A 23,765-nucleotide genomic window follows, 5' to 3' on the forward strand; every position below is an offset into this window, starting at 1 on the left:
TAACAGGCTCGAGGGGGGCTGAATGGCCTCCTCCTGTTCCTAATGTAACAGGCTCGAGGGGGGCTGAATGGCCTCCTCCTGTTCCCATCACCCCCGCCCCATGAATAAGGGGACCTCAGGTGGGTAACTGGAATGGCAGAGAGCCCCCAATACGTGCTCTTAGCACGCAAGACCCCTCAGGCACAAGAAAGACGACCAGTACAATACAGATAATGAGGCCACATCTTGAGTGAGGCTCGAGCCCGGATAAAAGGCTGCTGGACAACGGTGAAGGCAGAAACCGGGGGCGCGGGTGATGGAGGTTCCACCGTACGTGTAGGTGCAGATATAACTCGCTGATCTGTGCGGCCTTATTCGCGGGAACATTTTAATGACATAAAGCAGCGTCCCTTCAAATGTACGCAGCCATCTCCTTTGCTGGTGTACAGCGAGAGTCGGGACCAAGAGCTGAGGCGGAACCTCGAGGGTGAAGGCAATTAGTTCGCGGCAGGCGGGCGTCATCCAATCAGAGAGTTAGAAAGACAGAAAGGGAACCTGCAGGCAGGGCAAGCAGTTAGGAAGGCAAGTGGTATGTTGGCCTTCATTGCAAGGGGCTTGGAGTGAGAGAGTGAAGAAGTCTTACTGCAATTATATCGGACTTTGTTGAGATCACACAGTTTTGGTTTCCTTACCCAAGGAAAGATATCCTTGCCTTAGAGGAGGTGCAACGAAGGTTCACCAGACTGATTCCTGGGGTGTCCTATGAGGAGAGATTGTGTAGAATGGGCCTGTCCTCTCTGGGGTTTAGAAGAATGAGAGGTGATCTCATTGAAACGTATAAGATTCTGAGGGGGATTGACAGGGTAGATGCTGAGAGGCTGTTTCCCCCTGGCTGGAGAGTCTAGAACCAGGGGTCACAGTCTCAGGATAAGGGGTCGGCCATTTAGGACTGAGATGGGGAGGAATTTCTTCACCCAGAGGGCGGTGAATCTTTGGAATTCTCTGCCCCAGAGGGCTGTGGAGGCTCAGTCGTTGAGTATATTCAAGGCTGAGATCGATAGATTTTTGGACTCTAGGGGAATCGAGGGATATGGGGATCGGGCGGGAGAGTGGAGTTGAGGTCGATGATCAGCCGTGATCTTATTGAACGATAGAACAGGCTCGTGGGGCCGAATGGCCGACTCCTGTTTCTTATGTTCTTAAGTTAATACCCGCCGTAAAGTTGTACGTTCTGTCTTCAGTTTTACGCAGTCCCATTATGAATTCCCACGTACATATTTAGAACGGCAAGCTGCCTACGCACACTTGGGATATAGAGAGAAAATGCTGGAAATACTCAGCAGGGCAGGCAGCATCTGGGGAGAGGAACTGGCCCAACGTGTCAGGTCGATGACCTTTCGTCAGAACGGGAAAAAGTTACAGATGCAACAAGTTTTAAGCAAGGACAGGGGCAGGGATAGGGAGGAGGAAAGTACAAAAGGGGAGGTCTGCGATAGGGTGGAAGGCAGGGCAAATAAAGAAACAAAAGATGGGTTTAGAGGAGGTGTAAATGGGAATCATCAACAGCTGCCATCTGTTGTTTCTGGTCTCCGTATACCTTGGTTAGACCACACTTGGAGCACTGTGCACAGTTATGGTCTCCATATACCTTGGTTAGACCACACTTGGAGCACTGTGCACAGTTATGGTCTCCGTATACCTTGGGTTAGACCACACTTGGAGCACTGTGCACAGTTCTGGTCTCCGTATACCTTGGTTAGACCACACTTGGAGCACCGTGCACAGTTATGGTCTCCATATACCTTGGTTAGACCACACTTGGAGCACCGTGCACAGTTCTGGTCTCTGTATACCTTGGTTAGACCACACTTGGAGCACCGTGCACAGTTCTGGTCTCCATATACCTTGGGTTAGACCACACTTGGAGCACCGTGCACAGTTCTGGTCTCCATATTGCAAAAGGATATAGAGGCACTGGGGAAGGTGCAAAAAAAATACCAGAACTGAGAGGTTTATAACTATCAGGAAAGACTGAACGAGCTTGGGGGAAGGCCGAGGGGTGACCTGATAGAAGTCTTTAAAATTTTGAAGGGGTTTCGATAGGGTAGACGTAGAGAAGATGTTTCCACTTGTGGGGGAGACCAGAACTACGGGCCATCAATATAAGACAGTCACTAATAAATCCAATGGGGAATTCAGGAGAAACTTCTTTACCCAGAGAGTGGTGAGAATGTGGAACTCGCTACCACAGGGAGTGGTTGAGGCGAATAGTATAGATACATTTAAGGGGAAGCTGGATAAACACACGAGGGAGAAAGGAATAGAAGGATATGGTGATAGGGTGAGATGGAGTAGGGGTGGGAGGAGGCTCGTGTGGAGCATAAACCCTGGCACGGACACGTTGGGGCCAAATGGCCTGTTTCTGTGCTGTGAGATGCTAAGCGATGTTAAGTATTAACACACTGAGCCAGCGATTTACGAGCCAGCCACGCGACCGCTCGATAAATATCGAAGCGCACAGCCCGTTCGACCGGCGGCGAGTTCACCGTTTCTCCACTCACAGTTGTTGGTGTCGTTGGCCACGGCGATGATGCCCATCGGCTGCTGCGGGATGTCGGCGCGCAGGACCCGCAGGTCCCCTCCGGTGTACTTGTCGGCCCGCAGCACCGCCCGGCGCACCCAGTCCGTCCAAAATATGTAATCGCCGTAAACGGCAAGCCCGAAGGAATGGACCGGCTCTGACTTCAGGATCACCTGAGGGGGTTGGAGGCAAGCATGGTGAAGCTTAAAATGCGAGAAGAAAAAGTATCATTTATATTTTAAAACAAATTCACATTTAGTGTCTTTCACCACCTCAGGACGTCCCAAAGCACTTCACAGCCAATGAAGTACTTTTTTTTTTTGAAGTGTAGTCACTGTTGTAATGTAGGAAACGCGGCAGCCAGTTTGCGCACAGCAAGCTCCCACAAACAGCGATGTGATAAATGACCGGATCATCTGTTTGTTTTATAAAGTGATGTTGGTTGAGGGATAAATATTGGCCCCAGGACACCGGGGAGAACTCCCCCCCCTGCTCTTCTTCAAAATAGTGGCCGTGGGATCTTTTACATCCACCCGAGAGGTCTAACCAAGGTATATGGAAACTGGAACTGTGCACAGTGCTCCCAGCGTGGTCTAACGAGAACAGTGCACGGAGAGCACTGTAAACAGTTCTGGTCTCCATATGCCTTGGTTAGACCGCACTGGGAGCACTGTGCACAGTTCTGGTCTCCGTATACCTTGGTTAGACCACACTTGGAGCACTGTGCACAGTTCTGTTCTCCATATACCTTGGTTAGACCACACTTGGAGCACTGTGCACAGTTCTGGTCTCCGTATACCTTGGTTAGACCACACTTGGAGCACTGTGCACAGTTCTGGTCTCCGTATACCTCGGTTAGACCACACTTGGAGCACTGTGCACAGTTCTGGTCTCCATATACCTTGGTTAGACCGCACTGGGAGCACTGTGCACAGTTCTGGTCTCCGTATACCTTGGTTAGACCACACTTGGAGCACTGTGCACAGTTCCGGTCTCTGTATACCTTGGTTAGACCACACTTGGAGCACCGTGCACAGTTCTGGTCTCCATATACCTTGGTTAGACCACACTTGGAGCACTGTGCACAGTTCTGGTCTCCGTATACCTTGGTTAGTCCACACTTGGAGCACTGTGCACAGTTCTGGTCTCCATATACCTTGGTTAGACCACACTTGGAGCACTGTGCACAGTTCTGGTCTCCATATACCTTGGTTAGACCGCACTGGGAGCACTGTGCACAGTTCTGGTCTCCATATACCTTGGTTAGACCACACTGGGAGCACTGTGCACAGTTCTGGTCTCCGTATACCTTGGTTAGACCACACTGGGAGCACTGTGCACACTTCTGGTCTCCATATACCTCGGTTAGACCACACTTGGAGCACTGTGCACAGTTCTGGTCTCCGTATACCTTGGTTAGACCACACTTGGAGCACTGTGCACAGTTCTGGTCTCCATATACCTTGGTTAGACCACACTGGGAGCACTGTGCACAGTTCTGGTCTCCATATTATAAAAAGGATATAGAGGTACTGGAGAGGGTGATTAAACAGGCTGAAGGGTAACCTAATAGAGGTCTTTAAAATTATCAAGTGTTTTGATAGAATAGACACAGGGAGTGTTTCCACTTGTGGCCTACTCCTGCTCCTATCTTCTATGTTTCTATGATACTGGACGTTGGACCAGGGACGAGTTCCCGCCCAAGAGACTGGCGCGTTACCTTGGAGCCGGAGCCAGCTACAACTCTCCCCATCTCCTCCTCCCACCACCCGCCCCCTCCCTCCTCTCCGAGGTCGCCGCCAACCCACCCGTCTGTTGGTGCCGTCGTACTCGCATCTCTCGATCTTGTCCAGCGTGGCGTCCGAGAAGTAGAGCTTCTCCGCCTGGTGGTCAATGGCCAGTCCGTTGGGGGTGCGGATATCCGTGCCGATGATGACAAACACGTTGGAGCCGCTCAGGGTGGACCTCATGATGCTAGGGTGCTGCTCATTCCAATTCGTCCAGAACATCAGGCTTAGAAAGAAAGACAAGATTTGCATTTTACATCGGAATTGCATGGAATCTCCTGGCACAGAAACAGGCTCGTGCTGGTGTTTATGCTCCACACGACCCTCCTCCCACCCCTACTGCATCTCACCCCATCACCATATCCTTCTATTCCTTTCTCCCTCGTGTGTTTATCCAGCTTCCCCCTTAAATGCATCTATACTATTCGCCTCAACCACTCCCTGTGGTAGCGAGTTCCACATTCTCACCACTCTCTGGGTAAAGAAGTTTCTCCTGAATTCCCCATTGGATTTATTAGTGACCATCTTATATTGATGGCCCCTAGTTCTGGTCTCCCCCACCAATGGAAACATCTTCTCCACGTCTACCCTATCGAACCCCTTCATAATTTTAAAGACCTCTATCAGATTGCTCACTCATCCTCCCTCCTGACTCCATCTCACCCCATCAACACATCCTTCTATTCCTTTCAGAAGGCAAATGGTATGTTGGCCTTCGTAGCGAGAGGATTCGAGTACAGGAACAAGGATGTCTTGCTGCAGTTGTACAGGGCCTTGGTGAGACCACACCTTGAGTATTGTGTGCAGTTTTGGTCACCTTATCTGAGGAAGGATGTTCTTGCCATGGAGGAGTGCAGCGAAGATTCACCAGACTGATACCTGGGATGGCAGGAATGACGCGAGAGATTGGGTCGATTGGGCTTATATTCGCGGGAGTTTAGAAGAATGAGAGGGGATCGCATTGAAACTTATAAAATTCTGACAGGACTGGACAGACTAGATGCAGGGAAGGATGTTCCCGATGGCCGGGGAGTCCAGAACCAGGGGTCACAGTCTAAAGATAAAGGGTAAGCCATTTAGGACTGAGATGAGGAGGAATTTCTTCACCCAGAGAGTGGTGAACCTGTGGAATTCTCTACCACAGAAGGCAGTTGAGGCCAATTCATTAAATATATTCAAGAAGGAGTTGGATATATTTCTTAAGGCTAAAGGGATCAAGGGATATGGGGAGAAAGCAGGGACAGGTACTGAATTTGGATGATCAGCCATGATCTCATTAAATGGCGGAGCAGGCTCGAGGGGCCGAATGGCCTACTCCTGCTCCTAGCTTCCACATTTCTATGTTTCTCCCTCGTGTACTTGTCTAGCTTCCCCTCAAACGCATCCAGGAGTCTCGGGAAGGTTAGGACAATGCAGCTGCTTATTTTGGGAATCAGTTTGTGCCCTCTTAAGATTCACGATTTCCTCTCTTTTGGACTCCTGGTCTCCGGCCTCCTCTCGCCCTCTCAAGTTCAGAGTCCCCCTCTCCTGCGTCTCCCTCTCTCTGGGTCTCAAGGGTCTCCTGCTACACTCGGGGGCTCTTCTCACCCTCTGTGCGAGGTGGCAATATGTGTGACAGTCAGCCTACATTAAAATCAAATTCCTTCTCTTGGGAGCTGTTGTAACTAGGGAGTCACCTACATCCATTACACCCTCTGGGTAAAGAAGTTTCTCCTGAATTCCCCATTGGATTTCTTGGTGACTATCTTATATTTATGGCCTCTAGTTCTGGTCTCCCCATCACAAGTGGAAACACCTTCTACACCTCTAGGAGTGTGGTGGAATACTCTCCACTTGCCTGGATGAGTGCAGCTCCAACAACACTCAAGAAGCTCGACACCATCTAGGACAAAGCAGCCCGCTTGATCGGCACCCCATCCACCGCCTTAAACTTTCAATCCCTCCCCACCGGCGCACCGTGGCTGCAGTGTGCACCACCTACAAGATGCACTGCAGCAACTCGCCAAGGCTTCTTCGGCAGCACCTCCCAAACCCGCGACCTCTTCCACCTAGAAGGACAAGGGCAGCAGGCGCATGGGAACACCACCACCTCCAAGTCACACACCATCCAGGCTTAGAAGTATATCAGCCGTTCCTATCATTGTCGCTGGGTCAAAATCCTTGACTCCCTACCTAACAGCACAGTGGGAGCACCTTCACCACATGGGACTGCAGCGTTCAAGAAGGCGGCTCACCACCACCTTCTCGACGATGTGTTCGGCGAGCCGGCGGAGGAGCGCAGCGCAACGAGCAGCAACAGCAGATTCACGACACGCTGCAGCACGTCGACCGGCAGCTCCATTTCGGGTAACTCGCAGTCCGGATGGGAGCCGGGCATGGTGGCTAGAGCGGGAGAAGCAGGCCACCACACGTGGAGCCGGCAACAGTGAGGAGGAGGCCGCGGTGAAGAGGAGGACGGAGCGGCTGAGGGACATCGTGCTCCCACTGCCACGGGAAGCCATTGTATTGACTCTGAACGTGGCACTGTATGTAAAGCTGACGCGTCCCGACGGGGAACAAGCATTCCATTGTACTTGTTACATATGGCAAATAAATCTAATCTGAATCAAGGTGCGACTAGGGGATGGGCAATAAATGCCGGCCTTGCCAGCGAGGCCCACATCCCACAAACAAATAATTAAAAAAAAACATCCTATCGAACCCCTTTCATAATTTACAGTAAAACAACAAAGTTTGGGACAATGTAGTCACAAAGTCCCAGCTATCTGCCCACACCGCACTGGTCCAACAACACCACTATTATTATACTGCAATCTGGGTTATACTCCAAGGGTGCGATTATAGAAACATAGAAGATAGGAGCAGGAGTCGGCCATTCGGCCCCTCGAGCCTGCTCCGCCAATTCAATGAGATCATGGCTGATCATCCAAATTCAGTACCCTGTCCCTGCCTTCTCCCCATATCCCTTGATCCCTTAGCCTTAAGAAATATATCCAACTCCTTCTTGAATATATTTAATGAATTGGCCTCAACTGCCTTCTGTGGTAGAGAATTCCACAGGTTCACCACTCTCTGGGTGAAGAAATTCCTCCTCATCTCTGTCCTAATTGGCTTACCCCTTATCCTTAGACTGTGACCCCTGGTTCTGGACTCCCCCGACCATCGGGAACATCCTTCCAGCATCTAGTCTGTCCAGTCCTGTTAGAATTTTAAGTTTCAATGAGATCCCCTCTCATTCTTCTAAATTCCAGCAAGTATAAGCCCAATCGACCCAATCTCTCCTTATACGTCATTCCTGCCATCCCAGGTATCAGTCTGGTGAATCTTCGCTGCACTCCCTCCATGGCAAGAACATCCTTCCTCAAATAGGGCGACCAAAACTGCACACAATACTCAAGGTGTGGTCTGACCAAGGCCCCGTACAACTGCAGCAAGACATCCTTGTTCCTGTACGCGAATCCTCTCGCTATGAAGGCCAACATACCACTTGCCTTTCTTAACCGCCTGCTGCACCTGCATGCTTACCTTCAGCGACTGGTGCACAAGGACACCCAGGTCTCGTTGCACTTCCCCTTCTCCCAATCTATGCCGTTCAGATAATAATCTGCCTTCCTGTTTTTGCCACCAAAGTGGATAACCTCGCATTTATCCACATTATATTGCATCTGCCCAATCACCTAACCTGTCCAAATCGTACTGGAGTTTCTCGACATCCTCCTCACAGCACACAACGCCCACCCAGCTTTGTGTCGTCTGCAAACTTGGAGATATTACATCTAGTTCCCTCGTCCAGATCATTAATATATATTGTGAATAGCTGGGGTCCGAGGACCGATCCCTGCGATACCCCACTACTCACTGCCTGCCACTCGGAAAAAGACCCGTTCATTCCAACTCTTTGCTTCCTGTCTGCCAACCAGTTCTCTATCCAAGTTACGAGAAGAGATTACACAAGCTAGGTTTGGGTATTCCCTGGCACACAGAAGGTTAAGACGGCGATTTGATTTGAGGTTTTTAGGATTTTAAAAGGAATTGTTAGGGTCAGATAGAGAGAACATTTTTCTGCTGAAGAAGTCTCGGACAAGGGGGTGTAACTTTAAAATCAGAGCCAGGCCGTCAGGAGGGAAGTTAGGAAACACTTTTTCACACAAAGGGTGGAACACTCTCTCACAAAAAGCAGGTGGTGCTGGAGGCCAATTAATAGATTGAAATTGATGTTAGATAGATTTTTGCCAGACAAGGGTATAAAAGGATACGGAGTAAAGGTGGGTGGATGGGGTTAACATACAGATCAATCATGATCTCATTGAATGGCCTCCTCCTGTTCATAATGTCACAGGCTCGAGGGGGGTTGAATGGCCTCCTCCTGTTCCTAATGCAACAGGCTCGAGGGGGGCTGAATGGCCTCCTCCTGTTCCTAATGTAACAGGCTCGAGGGGCTGAATGGCCTCCTCCTGTTCCTAATGTAACAGGCTCGAGGAGGGGCTGAATGGCCTCCTCCTGTTCCTAATGCAACAGGCTCGAGGGGCCTGAATGGCCTCCTCCTGTTCCTAATGTAACAGGCTCGAGGGGCTGAATGGCCTCCTCCTGTTCATAATGTAACAGGCTCGAGGGGGGTTGAATGGCCTCCTCCTGTTCCTAATCTAACGGGCTCGAGGGGGCTGAATGGCCTCCTCCTGTTCCTAATGTAACAGGCTCGAGGAGGGGCTGAATGGCCTCCTCCTGTTCCTAATGTAACAGGCTCGAGGGGGGTTGAATGGCCTCCTCCTGTTCCTAATGTAACAGGCTCGAGGGGGCTGAATGGCCTCCTCCTGTTCCTAATGTAACAGGCTCGAGGGGGCTGAACGTCGCTATTTGTGTTAAAACGCGCCGCCGCTCTTACTTGAGACACTCGTCCAGCACGAACGCCCGTGGGTGATCGTCTCCCGACATGGTGACCACCGTCTCCCGCTCGAACGCCCCCTGGCGGCTCTGGTCTACACTGTGACGAGTGATGGTGGACGTCGTGTAGCTGGTCCAGTACAGCGCATCCCACGCCCGGTGATAGGCCAGGCCCTCAACCGACCCAACATCTGTGGAAAAGAAAATAACTTGCATTTTGTAGACGCCATCCAGGACAAAGCAGCCCCGCTCGATGGGCACCCCACATCCACCACCTTAAACATTCACTCCCTCCGTCCACCGGCGCACCGTGGCTGCAGTGTGTACCATCTACACGACGCACTGCAGCAACTCACCAAGGCTTCTTCGGCAGCACCTCCCAAACCCGCGACCTCTTCCACCTGATGGAGCTGTACAAAACGCTAATACGATAGGAAAATACTGCAGATGCTGGAAATCTTTCAGCATTCCGTAGGGACCGCTCTCTCCGAGACACCCTGGTCCACTCCTCTATCACCCCCAGCACCCCTTCCCCTTTGCCCGGCACTTTCCCGTGCAAGCGCAGGAGATGCAAAACTTGCCCTTATACCTCCCCCCACTTCCCACTGTCCAGGGCCCCAAACACCCCTTCCAGGTGAAACAGCGATTTACTTGTACTTCTTGCAATCTAGTATACTGTATTCGCTGCTCACGATGCGGTCTCCTCGACATTGGGGAGACCAAACGCAGATTGGGTGACTGCTTTGCGGAACGCCTCCGTTCAGTCCGGAAGGGTGACCCCGAGCTTCCAGTCACCTGTCATTTCAATTCACCGCCCCATTCCCACTCGGACCTCACCGTCCTCGGGCTCTTGCATTGTTCCACGGAAGCTCAGCGTAAACTCGAGGAACAGCACCTCATCTTCCGATTAGGCACTTTACAGCCTTCAGGACTCAATATCAAGTTCAACAATTTCAGATCATAACCTCAGCCCCTAACATATTTTTATTATTTTTTATCCACACTTTAGATTTGTGCCTTTTCCTTTTTCCTCTCTCTCCTACATGGCAGCTGTCGCTCACTCTGCCAGCACATTTCACACTTCATCCAGAGCCATCCTTTGTCTCTTTACCTGTCCTATTACCATCTCGTCTCGCCTTGAATATCTCTTAATGTCTCTTCACCTCTCACAGACCTTCCCCTTTTGTTCTTTCATCCCCTCCCCCATTTCCCACCCCCAAACTGGCCTTTTAATCTGCTTCATTTCCTGTGTTTTTTCAGTTCTGAAGAAGGGTTTCGACCTGAAATGTTGACTCGGTTTCTCTCTCCACGGATGTTGCCTGGCCTGCTGAGTTCTTCCAGCGTTTTCTGTTGTTATATTGTACAAAACGCTAGTTAGGCCACAGCTGGAATACTGTGTGCAGTTCTGGTCGCCACACTATAGGAGGGATGTGATTGCATTGGAGAGGGTGCAGAGGAGATTCACCAGGATGTTACCTGGGCTGGAGCGCTTCAGCTATGAAGAGAGACTGGACAGGCTGGGGTTGTTTTCCTTAGGGCAGAGAAGGCTGAGGGGGGACCTGATTGAGGTGTACAAAATTATGAGGGGCATAGATAGGGCAGATAGAAAGGAACTTTCCCCCTTAGTAGAGGGGTCAACAACCAAGGGGGCATAGTTTCAAGGTAAGGGGCAGGAGGTTTAGAGAGGATTTGAGGAAGAACTTTTTCACCCAGAGGGTGGTTGAAGTCTGGAACTCACTGCCTGAAAGGGTGGTAGAGGCAGGAACCCTCACAACATTCAAAAAGCATTTAGAGGAGCACTTGAAACGCCATAGCAGACAAGGCTACGCGGACCAAGTGCTGTATAACTCGATGACACCTAGAAGGACAAGGGCAGCAGGCGCACGGGAACACCACCACCTCCAAGTTACCCTCCAAGTCACCCTCCAAGTCACACACCATCCTGACTTAGAAGTATATCGGCTGTTCCTTCATCGTCGCTGGGTCAAAATCCTGGAACTCCCTCCCTAACAGCGCTGTGGGAGCACCTTCACCACACGGACTGCAGCGGTTCAAGGCGGCGGCTCACCACCACCTTCTCAAGGGGCAATTAGGGATGGGCAATAAATGCCGGTGACGCCCACATTCCATAAATTCGAAAAAAAAGTGACCCAGTTATTATCCAATTCCCTTTTGCAGGCTACTATTGAATCTGCTCCCACCGCCCTGCCAGGCAGCACGTTCCAAATCCTCACCACTCGTCACGTCAAAAAGGTTTCCCCACGTGTCGCCTTTCACCACCTCGCCACGTCCCAAAGCGCTGCACAGCCGCCCAAGTACCTCTTTTGAAGCACAGTCGCTGCCGTGATGTAGGGCAGCGGGGCGGGGCAAGCCAATCTGTAGCACGGCAAGCTCCCACAAACAGCAGCGTGCTAAACGGCGGGATGAACTCGACCCGCGACGGAATGGTAGGAGGGGGGCGCGGAGTTGCACTGCAGGCCGGGGGGGGGGGGGGAAATAGGATTTGTAAACGAGCACGAGAACACAAGATACAGGAGCAGAAGTCGGCCATTCGGCCCCTCGAGCCTGCTCCGCCATTCAACGAGATCGTGGCTGATCATCGACTTCAACTCCACTTTCCCGCCCGATCCCCATATCCCTCGATTCCCCTCGAGTCCAAAAATCGATCGATCTCAGCCTTGAATATACTCAACGACTGAGCCTCCACAGCCCTCTGGGGCAGAGAATTCCAAAGATTCACCGCCCTCTGAGTGAAGAAATTCCTCCTCATCTCAGTCCTAAATGGCCGACCCCTTATCCTGAGACTGTGACCCCTGGTTCTAGACTCTCCAGCCAGGGGGAAACAGCCTCTCAGCATCTACCCTGTCAATCCCCCTCAGAATCTTGTACGTTTCAATGAGATCACCTCTCATTCTTCTAAACTCCAGAGAGTATCGGCCCATTCTACACAATCTCTCCTCATAGGACAGCCCTCTCATCCCAGGAATCAATCGAGTGAACCTTCGTTGCACCGCCTCCAAGGCAAGTATATCCTTCCTTAGATAAGGAGGCCAAAACTGTGCGCAGTGCTCCAGGTGTGGTCTCACCAAGGCCCTGTATAGTTGCAGCAAGATTTCCTTGCTCTTATACCCCCCCCAACACCGTGTCAGCTGTGGCTCAGTGGGTAGCACACTCGCCTCTGAGGCAGAAGGTTGTGGGTTGAAGTCCCACTCCAGCGATTGAGCACATAAAGCAAGGCTGACACTCCCAGTGCGGTGCTGAGGGAGTGCTGCACTGTCGGAGGCGCCGTCTTTCAGATGACACATTGCTGTTTCTGGGAGCTTGCTGTGCGCAAATCGGCTGCCGCGTTTTCCACATTACAAAAAAAGTACTTCATTGGCTGTAAAGCGCTTTGAGATGTCCGGTGGTCTTGAAAGGCGCTATATAAATGCAAGTCTTTCTTTCTTCAACACCCTTGCAGGGTCCAAGAGTACAGACGACAACAGAGGTCTGCAAGGGCGAGTGGCGACTATATTCCTAACCAGCCAGACCTTTAATGTAAGATAAACCTTAGATTAAATACTGCAGTTTCATCAATACGAACCATACCACTGCTAAATACACAAGGATCACACCACCACTCAGGTCTGCTTTTATCCCATGGAAGCCCATCTCGTGATTCCGATCCCGGCTACAGCTGACCGAACAGAGCAAACACACATCGCTCTTCCAACCGAGCTGGACTACTGAACTCTCGATTCCCGCACAAGGGCGCAGCTACACTGCCAGGCTCGTATCGACCCACCGCCCGCAATATAAATCCCAGGAGACAGCCGAGGGCACTGAAGTCCCACGGGGCAACGTCCGTTCCTGGTGGGCTACTCACACCGATCGGAGGTCACACAGTGCAGCCTCCACCGAGTCTGCTGCCCCCCGTGTCCTAACTCACACCGAGTCCCGTTCACCCATCACCCCCGCCGTGCTCGCTGAACTACACTGTCTCCCGGTCCGGCAACGCCTAGATTTCAAAATTCTCATCCTCCTCTTCAAATCCCTCCATGGCCTCCTCGCCTCCCCTCCCTATCTCTGTAACCTCCTCCAGCCCCCTACAACCCTCCCTATCTCTGTAACCTCCAGCCCCTACAGCCCTCCCTATCTCTGTAACCTCCAGCCCTCCCTATCTCTGTAACCTCCTCCAGCCCCCTACAACCCTCCCTATCTCTGTAACCTCCAGCCCCTACAGCCCTCCCTATCTCTGTAACCTCCAGCCCTCCCTATCTCTGTAACTTCCTCCAGCCCCTACAACCCTCCCTATCTCTGTAACCTCCTCCAGCCCCCTACAACCCTCCCTATCTCTGTAACCTCCTCCAGCCCCCTACAACCCTCCCTATCTCTGTAACCTCCTCCAGCCCCCTACAACTGTCCCTATCACTGTAACCTCCTCCAGCCCCCTACAACCCTCCCTATCTCTAACTTCCTCCAGCCCCTACAACCCTCCCTATCTCTGCAACCTCCTCCAGCCCCTACAACCCTATCTCTGTAACCTCCTCCAGCCCCCTACAACCCTCCCTATCTCTGTAACCTCCTCTAGCCCCCTACAACCCTCCCCATCTCTGTAACCTCCTCCAGCCCCCTACAATCCTCCCCATCTCTGTAACCTCCTCCAGCCCCTACAACCCTCCCCATCTCTGTAACCTCCTCCAGCCCACTACAACCCTCCCTATCTCTGTAACCTCCTCCAGCCCCTACAACCCTCCCCATCTCTGTAACCTCCTCCAGCCCCCTACAACCCTCCCTATCTCTGTAACCTCCTCCAGCCCCTACAACCCTCCCTATCTCTGTAACCTCCTCCAGCCCCCTACAACCCTCCCTCTCTCTGTAACCTCCTCCAGCCCCCTACAACCCTCCCTATCTCTAACCTCCTCCAGCCCCTACAATCCTTCCCATCTCTGTAACCTCCTCCAGCCCCCTACAACCCTCCCCCCTCTCTGTAACCTCCTCCAGCCCCTACAACTCTCCGAGATCTCTGCGCTCCTCCATATCTGGCCTCTTGCGCACCCCACCTCCGATTTCCATCGCTCCACCATGGGCGGCCGTGCCTTCAGCTGCCTGGGCCCTAAGCTCTGGAATTCCCTCCCTAAACCTCTCCGCCTCTCTCTCTCCCCTCCTTTAAGACGCTCCTTAAAACCTCCCTCTTTGACCAAGCTTTTGGTCACCTGTCCTAATATCTCCCGATGTGGCTCGGCGTCAAATTTGTTGTCTTTTCATCGCTCCGGTGAATTGCTTTGGGACGTATGATGTGCAGGCCATTTATGGGATCTTGCTGTGCGCAGATAGGCAGCCTTCCATTACAACGGTGCCGACACCAAGTATTCTCTACGAGGAAAGACAGCATATAAACAAAGAACTTACATTTCTCCAGCGCCTTTCACCACCTCAGGACGTCTCAAGGCGTTTCACAGTCAATGAAGAAGTGTGGTCACTGTTGTAATGTAGGAATTGCGGCAGCCAATTTGCGCACAGCAAGCTCCCACAAACAGCAATGTGATAAATGACCAGATCATCTATTTTTAGTGATGTTGGTTGAGGGATAAATATTGGCCCCAGGACACCGGGGAGAACTCCCCCCTGCTCTTCTTTGAAATAGTGGACTCGGGATCTTTTACGTCCTCAGTACCGCCCCTCCGACAGTGCGGCGCTCCCTCAGTACTGTCCCTCCGACAGTGCGGCGCTCCCTCAGTACTGTCCCTCCGACAGTGTGGCGCTCCCTCAGTACTGACCCTCCGACAGAGGGCAAACGTGACCTTGTTTTAACGTCTCATCCGAAAGGCGGCACTCGTTCAACACCGCAGTGGAGCGTCAGGCTAGATTTCGTGCTCATGTCTCCAGGTTGGGGGTGAGAGGCGAGCATGCTACCAGTGAACCAAGGCCGACACCTCCTAACCAGGCTTCATGACTGACGTAAGAAAGCTACTAGGCACTTGGTCTAAGCATTAAACAAAGCTTTAATCAACTGTTTTACAACATGGAGGTCTAGTTGTGTCCTTCACTAGTTCCTGTTAAGAATGTCCTGCGCAAGCTGGGCCCGTGCCCGAGTATTTATACTCTCCCTGGACAGCGCCACCCGCAGGCCGCTCAGTATTATTTCATAAGTCTTGCTTTCATGAATGACTGATTCATGTCACTGGCTAACTGTCTAAATGGGGTAGAGGAACAGAGAGGGTCACTAAAAGTAGCGACGTTGGTTGATAAGGACATTAAAAAAGCAAACCAAGCACTAGGGTGAGTTTCTAGAGGGATACAACTGAAAAGCAGAGAAATTATGTTAAACCTGTGTTGAACTTTGGTTAGACCACACATTGGAGTACTCCTGTTCCTATATTAGGACAGGTGACCAAACGCTTGGTCAAAGAGGTCGGTTTTAAGCAGCGTCTTAAAGGAGTGGGGGAGGGAGAGGCGGAGAGGTTTAGGGAGGGAATTCCAGAGGCTGAAGGCACGGCCGCCAATGGTGGAGCGATGGAAATCAGGGGGATGCGCAAGAGGCCAGAATTGGAGGAGCGCAGAGATCCCGGAAGGTTGTTGGGGGCTGGAGGAGGTTACAGAGATAGGGAGGGGTTGTAGGGGCTGGAGGAGGTTACAGAGATAGGGAGGGTTGTAGGGGGCTGGAGGAGGTTACAGAGATAGGGAGGGTTGTAGGGGGCTGGAGGAGGTTACAGAGATAGGGAGGGTTGTAGGGGGCTGGAGGAGGTTACAGAGATAGGGAGGGTAGTAGGGGGCTGGAGGAGGTTACAGAGATAGGGAGGGGGGTTGGAGGAGGTTAGAGAGATAGGGAGGGTTGTAGGGGGCTGGAGGAGGTTACAGAGATAGGGAGGGTTGTAGGGGGCTGGAGGAGGTTACAGAGATAGGGAGGGGGTTGGAGGAGGTTAGAGAGATAGGGAGGGTTGTAGGGGGCTGGAGGAGGTTACAGAGATAGGGAGGGTTGTAGGGGGCTGGAGGAGGTTACAGAGATAGGGAGGGGGTTGGAGGAGGTTACAGAGATAGGGAGGGTTGTAGGGGGCTGGAGGAGGTTACAGAGATAGGGAGGGTTGTAGGGGGCTGGAGGAGGTTACAGAGATAGGGAGGGTAATAGGGGGCTGGAGGAGGTTACAGAGATAGGGAGGGTAGTAGGGGGCTGGAGGAGGTTACAGAGATAGGGAGGGTAGTAGGGGGCTGGAGGAGGTTACAGAGATAGGGAGGGGGTTGGAGGAGGTTACAGAGATAGGGAGAGCACTGCGAGGAGGCCACGGAGGGATTTGAAAACAAGCTCTAGGCCTCTCGTGGTTTTGAAGATGTCACAGGGTTCAGCAGGGTCTCCTCGAGCCTCTTCAGCATGGAAAAATTAATGAATAGCAAACACTAAATATGAGATCATAAAATGTCAATCATTGCCATGGTACCTGCCGCGTATTAGCGCAGAAGATCTTATCTGTCACCCTGCATCCCGGCCACTCAGCTGCCTGTGCGGGTGAATAAAAGCAACCTGGCTGCCTGCTTTGAGCTGGCGTCCTATCAACCAGCTCGAGCGCTCCCGGTATTCTGCATAGGACCGAGAACCAAACGTGGCGATAAGAAAGCACCGCCCGGATACCATGCTGCCTTCAGGAGTCCGGCTCAACACCGGCAAGCGGATGCCACGACTGATCGCTCAACCCGTCGGCTGAGAGCCCGCCCCCACTACCCCGGTGATCCAGAATCCCCCTTCGCTCTCCTCTCCCAAGTCTCGGGCGTCAAGAGACCGGTCCGGGATCCCCGCGAGTCTCGCCATGGAGGGGCTCAACGAGACGGTGGCTGCGTCCTACGGCTCCGCTCCGGCCAACGGCACGGGACCCGCCCGGTGGCTCGCTGCCAGTCGGGTGGCGGTGCCCCTGCTGGACACTGCGGTGCTGGCAGCTGGGCTGGTGGGCCACGCGCTGGTGACCCTCATCCTGCTGCGGAGCAAGCGGCACATCAACGGGACCAGCCTCCTCCTGCTGAACCTGACGGTGGCGGACCTGCTCCAGCTGGCCTGCCTGCCCTTCACCACTGCCTCCATCGCCTGGGCCAGGTGGACCTTCGGCTCCTTCCTCTGCAAGCTGGTAAGCTTCACCGGCACAGCCTGCTCCTCTGCCAGCGTCTTCACCCTCGTCGCCCTCTCGGTCAACCGTTACGTCACCGTGGCGCAGTCGCCCGGTGTCTGGCGCCCCCGCCGCGGCTGCCACTTCGCCCTGACGCTGCTGGCGGTGTGGGCACCGGCGCTCGGTCTGGCTGTGCCGCAGTTCATCTACCGCGACCTGCAGCTGGAGTCCATGTACTGCTTCGCCTTCCTGGCGGAGCTCGGCATCACCGTCTACAGCGTCGTCCTCTTCCTCACCGGCTTCGCGGCACCGCTGCTGCTGGTCACCGCCATGTACTCCAAGATACTCTGCTACATCCAGCACCGGACGGTCGTGTCGGCTCCGGCCGGTCATCTCGAGCGCTACAACGCGCAGGTCACCAAGATGACGGTGGCCCTGGTGCTGTCCTTCACGCTCTGCTGGCTGCCCTCGTACGCCCTCATGTTCCAGCTGGCAACCGACGGCGGCGGTGGCTCGCGGTGGCTGCAGGGCCCGTTCCCCGTCTTCGCCAGGCTCCTGGCCTCCTGCTCCACCGTGGCCAACCCGCTCATTTACGCCTACTTCTCCAAGCAGTTCCGGAGCGACCTGCGCCGCCTCGCCAGCGCACCGTGCCGCGGGAAATCCAGACGCAACAGGGTCAAGCCGATGGTGCAGGGGGCAGGGATCACGCTCCAGGGCGGCTTGCAGACGTGAAGCTCCGCCGACCCCCGCAACTAACCATCATCAACCAACGAACTCACTCGCATTTCTCCAGCGCCTTTCACAAACTCAGGACGGCCCAACGCACTTCACAGCCAATGAAGTACTTTTTTTTGAAGTGTGGTCGCTGTTGTAATGTAGGAAACGCGGCAGCCAATTTGCACACAGCAAGCTCCCACAGACAGCAATGTGATAAATGACCGGATCATCTGTTTTAGTGATGTTGGGCGAATGATAAATAAATATCGGTAACAAGAGGACACAGATTTAAAGTGATTGGCAAAACAACAACTTGGATTTATATAGTGCCTTTAACACAGTAAAACGTCCCAAGGTGCTGCACAGCACTATTTTAAGACCAAAAATTTGACACCGAGCCACATAAGGATAAATTAGGAACATGCGACCAAAAGCTTGGTCAAAGAGGGAGGTTTTAAGCCGCGTCTTAAAGGAGGAGAGAGAGAGAGAGAGAGAGAGGCGGAGAGGTTTAGGGAGGGAATTCCAGAGCTCAGGGCCCAGGCGGCTGAAGGCACGGCCGCCAATGGTGGAGCGATTATAATTAGGGATACTCAAGAGGGCAGAATTGGAGCAGCGCAGATATCTCGGGGGGGGCTGAGGGGCTGGAGGAGATGACAGAGATAGCGAGGGTTGTAGGGGGCTGGAGGAGGTTACAGAGATAGGGAGGGTTGTAGGAGGTTACAGAGCTAGGGAGGGTTGTAGGGGCTGGAGGAGGTTACAGAGATAGGGAGGGTTGTAGGAGGTTACAGAGATAGGGAGGGTTGTAGGGGCTGGAGGAGGTTACAGAGTTAGGGAGGGTTGTAGGGGCTGGAGGAGGTTACAGAGATAGGGAGGGTTGTAGGAGGTTACAGAGATAGGGAGGGTTGTAGGGGCTGGAGGAGGTTACAGAGTTAGGGAGGGTTGTAGGGGCTGGAGGAGGTTACAGAGGTAGGGAGGGTTGTAGGAGGTTACAGAGATAGGGAGGGTTGTAGGGGGCTGGAGGAGGTTACAGAGATAGGGAGGGTTGTAGGGGCTGGAGGAGGTTACAGAGATAGGGAGGGTTGTAGGGGGCTGGAGGAGGTTACAGAGATAGGGAGGGTTGTAGGGGGCTGGAGGAGGTTAGAGAGATAGGGAGGGTTGTCGGGGGCTGGAGGAGGTTACAGAGATAGGGAGGGTTGTAGGGGGCTGGAGGAGGTTACAGAGATAGGGAGGGTTGTGGGGGCTGGAGAAGGTTACAGAGATAGGGAGGGTTGTAGGGGGCTGGAGGAGGTTACAGAGATAGGGAGGGTTGTAGGGGGCTGGAGGAGGTTACAGAGATAGGGAGGGTTGTGGGGGCTGGAGAAGGTTACAGAGATAGGGAGGGTTGTAGGGGGCTGGAGGAGGTTACAGAGATAGGGAGGGTTGTAGGGGGCTGGAGGAGGTTACAGAGATAGGGAGGGTTGTAGGGGCTGGAGGAGGTTACAGAGATAGGGAGGGTTGTTGGGGGCTGGAGGAGGTTACAGAGATAGGGAGGGTTGTAGGGGCTGGAGGAGGTTACAGAGATAGGGAGGGTTGTCGGGGCTGGAGGAGGTTACAGAGATAGGGAGGGTTGTCGGGGGCTGGAGGAGGTTACAGAGATAGGGAGGGTTGTAGGGGCTGGAGGAGGTTACAGAGATAGGGAGGGTTGTCGGGGACTGGAGGAGGTTACAGAGATAGGGAGGGTTGTAGGGGCTGGAGGAGGTTACAGAGATAGGGAGGGTTGTCGGGGACTGGAGGAGGTTACAGAGATAGGGAGGGTTGTGGGGGCTGGAGAAGGTTACAGAGATAGGGAGGGTTGTAGGGGGCTGGAGGAGGTTACAGAGATAGGGAGGGTTGTAGGGGCTGGAGGAGGTTACAGAAATAGGGAGGGTTGTAGGGGCTGGAGGAGGTTACAGAGATAGGGAGGGTTGTCGGGGCTGGAGGAGGTTACAGAGATAGGGAGGGTTGTAGGGGCTGGAGGAGGTTACAGAAATAGGGAGGGGACGAGGAGGCCACGGAGTGATTTGAAAACAAGTATGAGAATTTTGAAATCAAGGCGCTGCTTAACCGGGAGCCAGAGGGGGAGAGAGGAGGAGAATGTGTTTTTTAACGCAGCGAGTTGTTGTGATCTGGAACGCGCTGCCTGAAAGGGCGGTGGGAGCAGATTCAATCGTAACTTTCAAAAGGGGAAACTGGATAAACACTTGAAGGGGAGAAATTCACAGGGCTACGGGGGAAAGAGCAGGGGGAGAGAGAGAATGGGGACTAATTGGAGAGCTCGTTCAAAGAGCCGGCACAGGCACGATGGGCCGAATAGCCACCTCCTGCACTGCATAGAAAGACCAAGTCTGTCTGGCTGAAAATAGCGTTGGCCGCAACAGATCATATTCGGGCTGCAGCAGTGATGCAAGTTTAAACCTCAGCTGCGAAGAGCCATTTGAAGATCACCGTCCTCCCACAGGGCAAGCACTGTTTTTTTGCATGGGCCTGTGCGCGTAGCGACTGCGTGCGCATCTGTCCGTGCGCAGAAACTGGCAGTACCAGCGTGGGGCTCTCGAGTGCCTCCCGTTTCCAGTCACCATCGCTGTTTTTTTTAAATAAGTCTCAGCTATCAAATCAAACAAGACCGGCCAGCCTTGGACGGATTAGTTTTGAAGGGGCTGGCTCTTGTTCAACCCCTGTGTGATCTCGCACACTGCCGCTGGCCAGAACCTTAGCCACTGGCTTTCAACACTACCTCAATACAACTGGCAGAGAGGGGCGGACGTGAAGGAGGAGGACTGGGTGGGGGGCGGGTAAAACAGACTTTTCTCTGGGATTCAGGGAGAGAGAGATTGAGATCCACGTAACTGCTGGTAAGCAGAAACTTAAAACAGACTGTGCGTTGGCCTCTCTGTTGATTCTCCAGCACCCTTTCCCCACCTCAGGACGTCCCAAAGCGCTTCACAGCCAATTAAGTACTGTTGTTATGAGGCAGCGGCCATTTTGCGCACAGCAAGCTCCCACAAACAGCGATGTGATGAATGAGTGGATCATCTGTTGACAGTGATGTTGGTTGAGGGATAAATATTGATCCCAGGACACCGGGGAGAACTCCCCCCCTGCTCTTCTTCGAAATAGTGCCACTGGGATCTTTTATATGTCCACCTGAGAGAGCAGACGGGGCCTTGATTTAACGTCTCATCTGAAAAACGGCACCTCCGACAGTGCGGCACTCCCTCAGTACTGCCCCTCCGACAGTGCGGCGCTCCCTCAGCACTGCCACTCCGACAGTGTGGCGCTCCCTCAGTACTGCCCCTCCGACAGTGCGGCGCTCCCTCAGCACTGTCCCTCCGACAGTGCGGCGCTCCCTCAGTACCGCCCCTCCCACGGTGCGGCGCTCCCTCAGTACCGCCCCTCCCACAGTGCGGCGCTCCCTCAGCACTGCCCCTCCGACAGTGCTGCGCTCCCTCAGTACCGCCCCTCCCACGGTGCGGCGCTCCCTCAGTACCGCCCCTCCCACAGTGCGGCGCTCCCTCAGTACTGCCCCTCCGACAGTGCGGCGCTCCCTCAGCACTGGCACTGGGAGAGTCGACCTAGTTTTGGTGCTTAAGTCTCGCTGATTACATTCTGGCCAGCTGAGGCAAAACTTACACCCTGCAGAAATATCGTGTACAGAAAAAAAAAAAATCCAATCGGAGTAAGGAGCACAAATTGAAAAAATAAATAGCACTAAACATTACGAGACAACTTAACAACAAAAGCAATCTTCATTATCTCCCGCGGCAGTCCCAGAACATTGTGCAATTCAGTCTAAGTGTGGACCACGGTCATTTTATAACCTATGGATTTTCCTTTTCTGAAGTCTGAACTATGGGGAGATTATACGATCAGATCATGAGCTCATCCAAATCTCCTGCTGCCTGTATCCTAACTGGCACCGAGTCCCGTTCACCCATTGTCCCCCGCTGTGCTCGCTGATCTACACTGGCTCCCAGTCCGGCAACGCCTCGAATTTAAAATTCTTATCCTTTTGTGCAAATCCCTCCATGGCCTCCTCGCCCCATCCCTTCCCTATCTCTGTAACCTCCTCCAGCCCCTACAACCCTCCCTATCTCTGTAACCTCCTCCAGCCCCCGACAACCCTCCCTATCTCTGTAACCTCCTCCAGCCCCTACAACCCTCCCTATCTCTGTAACCTCCTCCAGCCCCCGACAACCCTCCCTATCTCTGTAACCTCCTCCAGCCCCTACAATCCTCCCTATCTCTGTAACCTCCTCCAGCCCCCTACAACCCTCCCTATCTCTGTAACCTCCTCCAGCCCCCTACAACCCTTCCTATCTCTGTAACCTCCTCCAGCCCCTACAACCCTCCCTATCTCTGTAACCTCCTCCAGCCTCCTACAACCCTCCCTATCTCTGTAACCTCCTCCAGCCCCCTACAACCCTCCCTATCTCTAACCTCCTCCATCCCCCCTACAACCCTCCCTATCTCTGTAACCTCCTCCAGCCCCCTACAACCCTCCCTACTTCTGTAACCTCCTCCAGCCCCCTACACCCCTCCCTATCTCTGTAACCTCCTCCAGCCCCTACACCCCTCCTATCTCTGTAACCTCCTCCAGCCCCGACACCCCTCCCTATCTCTGTAACCTCCTCCAGCCCCCAACAACCCTCCGAGATCTCCGCGCTCCTCCAATTGCGGTCTCTTGCCCATCCCCGATTTCCATCACTCCACCATTGGCAGCCGTGCCTTCAGCCGCCTGGGCCCCAAGCTCTGGAATTCCCTCCCTAAACTTCTCCACCTCTCTCCTCCTTTGGCCCTCCCACATCAGTGGGCTGGTAGTCGAAGGGCCAGACATTCATAAAACTCAGTTCACATGACGCAAGATCCCAAGCTGGATGGGGCATGGGGGCGGAGGGACAGTCAGTCATTGAACAAGGAGGAAGGGGGAGGTGGGTGGGAAAAGAGAGAGAGAGACAGAGCGCGCGAGAGAGACCGAGAGAGAGAGACCGAGAGAGAGAGAGAGACCGAGACCGAGAGAGAGAGACCGAGAGAGACCGAGACCGAGAGAGAGAGAGACCGAGAGAGAGAGAGACCGAGAGAGAGAGAGACCGAGAGAGAGAGAGACCGAGAGAGACCCCGAGAGAGAGACCGAGAGAGAGAGAGAGACCGAGAGAGAGAGACCGAGAGAGAGAGACCGAGAGAGAGAGAGAGACCGAGAGAGAGACCGAGAGAGAGAGAACCGAGGGAGAGAGACCGAGGGAGAGAGAGAGACCGAGAGAGAGAGAGAGACCGAGAGAGAGAGAGAGACCGAGACCGAGAGAGAGAGACCGAGAGAGAGAGAGAGACCGAGAGAGAGAGACCGAGAGAGAGAGACCGAGAGAGAGAGACCGAGGAGAGAGAGAGAGACACGAGAGAGAGAGAGAGACCGAGAGAGAGAGAGAGAGACCGAGAGAGAGAGAGAGAGAGACCGAGAGAGAGAGAGAGACCGAGAGAGAGAGACCGAGAGAGAGAGATATTTACCAGCAGCCGCCCATCGATGGAAACTTCCCATTACAATTAGCCGCTACCTGACCTCATGGCGTACACATTTAGACATCGCCCAGAGCGAGTTAGCGGGACAGTGGTCTTGAAGGCGCACACGTGCTCATACACACTCCGCACGCGCTCACATGGGGATTTACGAGCTGCCGCCCACCTATGGAAACTTGGTCTCTAACTGGAGTTACGGGAACAGAGGTCTTAAAAAGAGAC

The 23,765-nt window shown here is 53.4% G+C and overlaps 1 protein-coding gene across 1 annotated transcript in view; it reads right to left on the bottom strand.

Annotated features, from left to right (window-relative positions):
- The window catches only part of LOC147097166 (prolow-density lipoprotein receptor-related protein 1-like), a 325,180-nt gene that overhangs the window by 30,690 nt on the left and 270,725 nt on the right, over positions 1-23,765 (bottom strand). Inside the window, 4 exon segments of the mRNA XM_085972535.1 lie at positions 2,541-2,733; positions 4,369-4,573; positions 9,230-9,447; positions 17,046-18,052. Coding sequence (XP_085828661.1) covers positions 2,541-2,733; positions 4,369-4,573; positions 9,230-9,447; positions 17,046-18,052 — 1,623 coding nt within the window.

Source organism: Somniosus microcephalus, chromosome 33, assembly GCF_052327205.1.
Source record: "Somniosus microcephalus isolate GS21.2 chromosome 33, FLI_Smic_1.0, whole genome shotgun sequence".
Classification (NCBI taxonomy): domain Eukaryota; kingdom Metazoa; phylum Chordata; class Chondrichthyes; order Squaliformes; family Somniosidae; genus Somniosus; species Somniosus microcephalus.